The sequence below is a fragment of the Papaver somniferum genome, unplaced genomic scaffold, assembly GCF_003573695.1.
Source record: "Papaver somniferum cultivar HN1 unplaced genomic scaffold, ASM357369v1 unplaced-scaffold_443, whole genome shotgun sequence".
Taxonomy (NCBI): Eukaryota; Viridiplantae; Streptophyta; class Magnoliopsida; order Ranunculales; family Papaveraceae; genus Papaver; species Papaver somniferum.
The window spans coordinates 8,927-17,841 of record NW_020647005.1 but is presented as its reverse complement, the minus strand read 5'-3'; the positions used below and the strand labels follow the sequence as shown (position 1 = coordinate 17,841).

Here is an 8,915-nt window from a genome sequence, read left to right as displayed (position 1 = left end):
GCAGATGCTTTAGCAACGCTAGCAAGCAAGATGCAATTAAATGGCGAAGAAGAGGGCACTGTCACGGTAAAAAGAAGGAGCTTCCCAGCACTTGGAAATAAGACCTAGCCTTTGAAGAAGAAGATGATTGGAGAAGATTATATATCGAAGATCTAACTCAAATGGACGAAGAACGAGTAATGCCCACCAAAGCCTTGAAATAATTTGTAATGATCCAAGAAGCGTTGTACAAACGAGTTGTTTGAGGATCCCTCGCGAGGTGTGTAAATAAAAGGGAAGCAGGGAGAATACTCCAAGAGTTACACGCGAAGACGTGCGGGTAAACTGGCACCGTTCATCTTTACAGAAATCTTCATAGGATGGGAATATACCGGCCAAGCATGTAAATGAAAGCATCATCTATCCAAGATGGTTGTGCCGAGTTTCATGGTCCACCGCAGCCCGCAGAAGTCTGTGCATTCGAGGGGACATATTGAAGGCAACCTTACACATACTTCATCTAACATGGAAAGCTACCCAGCGAAAGACAGGCATCCCTCAAGATCATAAATAAATGAGTGCGCTTTTTCATACATGAGGGTGTTCTTTATCGTAGAAGCTACATAACGCCATATTGCAGTGCTTATCCAACCAAGAAGCGATAGAAGTGATGACTCGGTCTCATGATGCCGAGCATCAAGGAATGAAGAAATTATTCCTACAACTTTACAAAGGAGGATTTCATTGGCCGACCATGGAAAGCGATATTGCAGAGTAAGTTCGAAAATGCCTAAATTGTCAGATGCACGGAACCCTAATACGGGCACTGCATACTCAACTACGCAGCATAGTGACGTCATGGCCATTCCATATATGGGGACTAGACCTTATAGGGATAATCAACCCAATATCTTCAAAGCACCACAAATACATAATAACATCTTCTGAGTATGCATCAAAGTGGGCCGAGGCGATACCCCTAAAAGATTACGCCGGGGAAACTGTGGTCGTGTTCATCAAAGAACATATCATCTATAGGTTCGGTGTGCCTATGATAATTAGGGCGAACACGTTCTTAAACAAGGATGTAATGGATTTTCTCCGCCAATACAACACAAGACTGCACACGTCATCCCCTATTACCCCCAGGGGAACGAGAAAGCAGTAGTGACAAATAAAACATTCATTTGAGTCCTGAGCAGAACGGTATACGACCATCATAGGTAATGGCACGAAAAATTGCCACTTGCGTTATGGGCATACAGAATATCTAAGCGCAACGCCACAGGAGTGTCGCCCTACTCACTAGTCTATGGAGAGGATACGATACTGCCAGCAGAGATAGCAGTTCCGTCCGCAAGAGTTGAAATGGATAGTCAGACCACCCCATATGAAATAAGTCACTTCTCCCATTTAGATACGATAGAAGAAAGAAGAGCACAGTCAGAGAGATTTGCAGAGTCTTATAGGAAGCGCACAATCAATTATTACAATCAAAGCGTGAAAGAGAGAACCTTCAAGGTAGACGATTTGATTTTGAAAACCTCCCCTGACGTACCAAGGAATGCCAGCGCTGGAAAGTTTTATGGAAACTGGGAGGGCCCATTCAAGATAAGAAAAGTGGCAGACAACGGGTACTATAAACTTCGACGAAAAAATGGAACCAAAGTCAAAACACCTATCAATGGAAAATGGTTGAAAAAGTGCCTATTGCTGTATAGATCACTCAATGTAAAAGAACCCTCCATGAATAATAAAATGTAAGTTATTAACAATGGCGTGAAAATCTTCAAAAGACCATGGGAATGCCAAAGGAATCCAGTCGGCTGACAAATCTACAAAAGCCAACAGTAATGCCAAAGGCGCCCGATCGGCTGACAAATTTACAAAAGGCCATGGGAATGCCAAAGACACGCAATCGGCTGACAAATCTACAGAAGGCTACGCGACTAAGGCGCCATGTCGCCTGACAAATTTACAAAAGGCCATGGGAATACCAAAGGCACCCAATGGGTTGACAAGCCTGCAAAAGGCTACGGGAATACCCAAAACACGCGGTCGGAGTTAATCAGGGAAATAATTCATGTGATATTGCATGAAAGGTAAAAAAACATATTCGGGAGTTATTATTGATGGTTCTTGACCCAACGAGTATATAAAGGACCTGCTGAGATGCCAGAGGAGGACGGAGAGCCTGGGAAGAAAAATATAGCTACAACCGAAAAAATTGAAGGTTGTAGGAAAATCTTATCTATTGATGCAACCAAGAAAGCGAAGAACAAAGGTACGCTGAAGTTAGTCGCAGAAACTGTTAACCAACCACTGAAGCACCATATAGTATATTGTTTGGTTTCAGTAGGTCTTTCGCAAATGAGCTATTGCAACAGATTAGTGGCTGAACCTTTTTAGCGACCAAAAATTATTATAAGGTATTTTAATTACTTTTTGAATACAATGAATAATCAATATTTCTCCAATTCTCAATTCATGAGTAGCCAAATATATTTTCTAGGGTTTTTGATGAAATTATTTTTGATGAGTAATATTTAATAACTAATTTATTTGACATATTTACTCCATTTTTGTTCTTTTAATTTATTAAAACTAGTTTTGCACCCATGTGGTGCACGGGTCTGCTTCTCCCTTATGGAATAACGTTAATATGTTTCAAAAATAATCCCATCAAAGTTTTTATAAAAAATTAATCTAAATTTAATAAGTTCAAAATACTCAAAACATATAACAGGTTTCATAAACTAATAAAGCACCAATGTGATGAGAAAAAATAATTAAAAAATTATGAGCTTGTGGCTCAACACCTTCAAAGCCTATATAGAACTTATTCAAGCTCTATAAATACAATTATTAAAAATTATGGCGTTCCTGTGTTTCTCCGAATTTCGATGATCTTTAAATTTCTAGATCTCTTACATTTCGACGGACATGCCTATATACTCCATTTTAAAAAGAAAAAACAATTTTGATCGATAGGTTCTGTGTTGTAGAGATGCTCTGCACTTAATTCCTCATGTATATCAAACAGAACTTGCCATGTTTTTGTCTTGTATATGCTCTGGATTCAAAATCTCTTGTACGTCAAATGGTATTTATCATGGTTGGAATTATATGTTTGTTTCATAGAGGTGTTCAACAAATGATATGAATTTTATTAATGACTGACCAATGAACCACTCTTCGACCTGAAAAATGAGTAGTCTGCAAAGATGGATGATGGCGTGAGAAATTTGTCAACTCTAGAATGTCTTATTAATATTCTGGTACCTACCAATGAATTGTAATCTATGAAAAACATTGAATACGGAACCCTGTGGCTGAAATCGACATTTTCAGTGGCTCGACGGATTTAAATGCATAAAGTTCTGCAAGATCTCCATCCTCAGAACCCTTTAGAACCATGGAATTGGTATTTATTCCGTCTCATTAAGAAGTCCTTACACCACTAAGAAAAAATGTGCTGACACACCACCACCGAATCAATGATCCAATTAACTGCTCATTTCTGCGCCACTGTTCAATGCTTACTGCACTCTAACTCGACGAATTCAGTATGTCGATTGCAATGATGGAAATAAGTCGATGAATGGAAGAATTTAGCAGGATGACAAACATTTAGTATGTATCGGTGCAAATAAACCTTAATGTCTTACTCGTGGCGATTATCGAGTCATTCATACCTATTTTGAGAGGCTGTACAAAATGCAAAATGTACGTTAACACTTTGTGATGATGATACAAAGCATCTCTATTCTAATAAAAAAAAAGATACAATCAAAATAACACTTCTATCATGATCGAGGAGTTCAAACTCCACTAAATCACATCCAGTAGCTCGAAACTGTTTAATATCCATGAAGCTGCTTAGGTAGCCGTTTCCATCCGGTAACCACAACCACAAAAAGAAAAATATCAAGAACTACAAGAAAGTTTACGTGACCATGAAAAACATTAACTATAAAAACTTCAGTTCTTTTTTTTTTTTGCTAGAAAAATTGATATATTGATAGAAATAGGGAATTACATAGTAGAATTGAGAAATTCGGGGATAAAGCCCATCCATTCTCCAGAGGTTCTAGACCTTCTACTAAACTTTGTTGCGAGATCAGCAAGTACAATATGATTTCTACGCAAGAATTGAAACTTAACAAAGCTAAAACTGGGAATAAATGTTCTACATTCATCCAAGACTGAGTTATTATAGCAAAATAATTGGTTATTGTTGAAATTGAAGGAGTCAATGACTGTTTTAGCATCACTAACAAAACAAACTTTTTCCAAATCTTTCTCTTCTGCCCACTTCAGTGCTTCTAGTAAGACCAGACTTTCCGCTTCTTCAGCATTCCTCATATTCCTGGCTTTGAGTTTGCATCCAAGGAATGAACTTGTAATATCATTCATAACCAAACCAATACCAGATAATTTAGATTTCTTATCATAAGCACCATCACTAAAGATAACATGGCATTTTTCAGACAATTGGCTAATGACACTATTCAGATTTTGTCCTACAGTAACAGTTCTAGGGTTATTCTCAGAAACAAAGTTACTCAAGTAGGTATCTGTATCATTAACTAACTTAAGGGCCAGCCTAGTAGTAACATAGTGATTAAGGTTTTTCCCTTGAAAATTTTTTAGACATCTCTCTTTCCAGATACTCCAAGCTATTGTAAGAACAGCACTAGCTTTAGATTTTAAGCTATCATTGGAGAGCCATTTACTAATCCAGTCCTGCAAGTTAACATTTGAGGAACCATCTTACTCGATAATGTATGCATAAGGGGTAAGTGACCAAACAGACTTAGAGAACTCACATTGTAGTATAATATGTTCAGGGGATTCAATTATACCTGAGTTGCACATATTGCAAGAAGAGTCATGACCATAAGAGTATCTATGAAGAACAGATTTGGCAGGAAAAATATTTTCATGACATTTACAAGCAAAAATTTGAACTTTAGGTAAAATATGAAGATTCCACAGAGATTTATAAACATGATTACTATTTTGTGAATTATGTAATAAATCATGTTGGCCAGAAATGATTTTATAAGCAGATTTCACCGAAAACATGCCATTCTTAGTATGAGGCCAAACAAGCATGTCATTCCCGGATAATGGTATCCTAGTGCCTATAATATTCCTAGCATTCTGTTGTAAAGTAAGCATTCACAAGGTCAGGTTTCCAAGATTTTGTGTCTTCATCAATAAAAGCAGAAACAAGAAAATTAAGATTTGGATTAGAAATACACTTAGGTTCACAAAAACTTGGGATCCAATTATCAGTAAAAGCATAAATATTTTCACCATTCCTAACTTTCCATTTGGAATTCTTCCTAATGACCTCTATACCACGACTAATACTCCTCCAAACCCACGAAACATCATCCTTTTTAGGTCTATGTAACGGGTGAAAGCTTTTAAAGTATTTGCGCTTCAGAATGATTACACAAAGCAAATCAGGTTTATGAATAACGTTCCAAGCAGTCTTAGTTAAAATAGACAGGTTGACATATTTATGATTACCAAAACCAAGACCTCCCTGATATTTATGAGTGCAGATTCTTGTCCAACTCCTTAAATAACCTTCCTCCGGGATAGACTTACCCCACCAGAAGTCTCTTTGAGACGACTCCATACTATTGATAATATTATCAGGGATAGTGAAAGTATTCATATGATATATATGAGATGTTTTAAACACATTTTGGACCATCACAGACCTACATGCCTGATTAAACTGCTTACCTTTCCATTTAGCTACTCTTTTATCAAAATCTTCATTAAGATGATTGAATGAATCAGTTCTAGATTTCGAAATGGACAGAGGAATACCTAAGTGTTTTTAATCTAAAGTTATCTTCTTTACTTTGAGATCATTTATGAGAGAAACTGCATGTTCAGGGTGCACATTATTACTAAAGAAACAACCTGATTTTTGGAGATTGATTACTTGACCTGAAACTAAGCTAAAATCTTTAATAAGACTCAAAAGATTCTGAACTTCAGAGTGAAAAGCTTTAGCGAAAATGAGAAAGTCATTTGCAAAGAGCAGATGACTAATACTCAGATCTTCGTTAGTAACTTTCAAACCATGTCGAAGTTGACAATTTTCAGCATGTAGAAGACATCGAGAAAAAGATTCCATAACTAAAATGAACAGGTATGGAGACAGGGGATCACCCTTTCTCAGACCCCTTGTTGGTATATAAGTTTTGCATGACGAACCATTAAGCATAATGGAGATGCTAGTAGTGCTGATGCATTGGTGTATTAAGTCATACCAATGCTTAGAAAAGCCAAAAGCTTTAAGAATGTCCCTAAGAAAAGACCATTCAACTCTGTCAAATGCCTTGGACATATCTAGTTTAAGGCCCATGACACCCCCATTTATCTTTTTTCCTTTTTCGTTTCATGGTGTGAACCAACTCGTGAGCAATAATGACATTATCTTGAATATTTCGTCCTGGGACATAAGCAGCCTGAAAAGGGCTTATCATTTTGCTCAAAAGAGGTTTCATTCTATTTACAAGAATTTTAGACATGATTTTGTAAATAGAATTACACAAAGAAATAGGTCTAAAATCAGCAGGACAAGAAGGATTGTTAATTTTAGGGATTAGGGATAGAAAAGTATGATTAAACTCTTTCAAGAGATGCTTGGAATAATAAAAGAACTGTTTACACTTTTCCAAACATCATCTATTAAGAGATCTATGTTTTCTTTATAAAACCCTGGGGGAAAACCGTCGGGCCCTGGAGCAGTCCAAGGAGTCATTTGGTTAATTGTATCAATGATTTCTTGCTTAGTAATTGGTCTAAGAAGATTTAGATTATCACTATTAGAAATGCAAGAATCAATACAATTGAGAATTTCAGGGTTTTATAAGGATTAGAAGTAGTTCCTATAGAACTGAAGCGGTTTACCAAAAGGGTTTCAAGATCAGCTCTGACATTAACCCACTGTCCATTATCCATTTTGAGAGCACTGATGTGATTAAAGTGCTTTCTTCTATTGTCATAATTGTGGTAAAATCCATTGTTTTTGTCAAAAGAGTTAAAGAATTCTTGTCTAGATTTCTTAGCATAAAAGTCCGCTTGCACTGTTTGCCAGTGTTCTAGATCTAGCTCTACTTGGTTAATCAACTCAACACTATTAGAAGAATGTGGTTGGTTATTAAGATCATTGAGTTGTCCATTAAGGCACCTGACCTTATGATCAATATTTTCAAAATACTGAATGTTCCATAACTTTAACTCATGTTTAACAAATCTCAACTTATTAGTAAACTGAAAAACGGAGGAGCCTCTAACATCTTCAGAGTAAGCATTTTTTTATAGCTTCTCTAACAGATGGATCTCTACTCCAACATCTGAAGTATCTGTAGGGTTTCTTTCCTTGGAAAAACATAGAATTTATCTCCAAAATAATAGGTATGTGATCACTGCCAATAGTATCAATATGGTGTACCGGAGTAGTACCATAGTGATGTAACTAGTGACCATTAACCAATGCCCTATCTAATCTAACATAAATACAATTAATTCCAGATTGTTTATTATTCCAAGTAAACATATTACCAATATATCCTAAATCAGAAAGATCACTATTATCCAAAATAGTTTGAATTTCAGGATATCCAGTGGTGGTAGGAGTGGAGAAGGTAGACCTTTCATGGGCATGCATGGTGATATTTAGATCACCAACGATAACTCAAGGATAGTCAATTCTGGAACCTATCTCTCCAATATATTTCCACTGTTCCATGTTTTGTTCATGGTACACATAACCATAAAGAAAAGCGCTTAGAAATTCAGGTTTACTAGGGTTGTCCGAGATTATTACATTTATCATCTTATCAGTATTATTAACAATTTCGCATTGAAAACCTGACTTCCATAGAAATACCACCAGCACGACTAATAGAGGGAAAAACCCAAGAATTAAAATAATTGAATCTTCTAAGATATTGATTCATTTTAGAAGATTCATTTTTATTTTCACAAGGAATATCATGTCAGGGTTTTGACCTCTAATCAAACTCCATAATGTGTTCCTAGTTGTTGGATTGCCAAAACCTTGGTAATTCCAAGACAAAATAAAAAATAACTACTTGTTGCTTATATTTATTACCAGAAATCGAATTATTACTAGAACACAGATAGCTGAAATTGAAACAATAATTGGGGCAAGTCACAATTTGGGAGCAATCAAGATGAAGAATAGTCTGGGGATAATGAAATTGAGTTACAGTTAACAACCTAGTGCTCTTGACGGAAACTATCAAGCAGGAAAGATCATTAACATGAAAATTGCTAAGGATATTGTTCCTAAAACTGAAAATGTTCAAATCCCTAAAATTGAAATTGATAGAACAAATAACCCGGAATAAAAGGGAATAATCAGAGGGATTTCGAAGAAACGATTTTGAAAAGAGAAATAAATAAAATCGAAGTCGAGAAGGAACCTGATTTGCAGTACGAATGATTGATTCATAAGTAGGAAGATGGTCTGCCCCATTGATTGGATCTCTGTCTCCATTTTCAGCGTCCTCCATGTTCAAATCATGACCTCCATGGCTTCTTTCCCTGATCTCAGATATACGTTCTCCATTACTAACGATTTGCTGGGTGATTTCTCTTTGAGGGATGTTAGGGTTCTGATTGTTCATGTCAAGCAACACATAGTTATCCTCGATGCCTTAATCTCTACTTCTCTTAAATTTCCTTGCATCATCTTCTTCATTCGAACTACCAGGCCCATTTTCAATGGCTATAGTAAGCCCATTATTCCCTTCAGCATTAGACTCACTTTTTTGCATGTTTTCTACCAAGTGAGTGTGTTTGGCATAATACGCTTCAAATGATGCTTTTGTCATACCAAAAGTGAATATGTGCCATGCATGTTCCTGACATTGATC

The 8,915-nt window shown here is 36.4% G+C and overlaps 1 protein-coding gene across 1 annotated transcript; it reads right to left on the bottom strand.

Moving 5' to 3' along the window:
- Positions 1 to 4,014: 4,014 nt before the first annotated feature.
- LOC113342583 lies at positions 4,015 to 8,666 on the bottom strand. Its single transcript, XM_026587083.1, has 2 exons — positions 8,463 to 8,666; positions 4,015 to 4,725 (listed from the first exon to the last, which is right to left on the bottom strand). The coding sequence occupies exons 1-2, from the start codon at positions 8,664 to 8,666 to the stop codon at positions 4,015 to 4,017; spliced, it is 915 nt and encodes a 304-aa protein (XP_026442868.1).
- Positions 8,667 to 8,915: the final 249 nt, after the last annotated feature.

Coding starts and splice junctions, on each gene's coding strand:
- LOC113342583 (XM_026587083.1), bottom strand. CDS start 8,666: ATGAACAATCAGAACCCTAACATCCCTCAAAGAGAAATCACCCAGCAA. Junction 4,726..8,462: donor TCATTCGTACTGCAAATCAG/GTTCCTTCTCGA, acceptor GTTAACTTGCAG/GACTGGATTAGTAAATGGCT.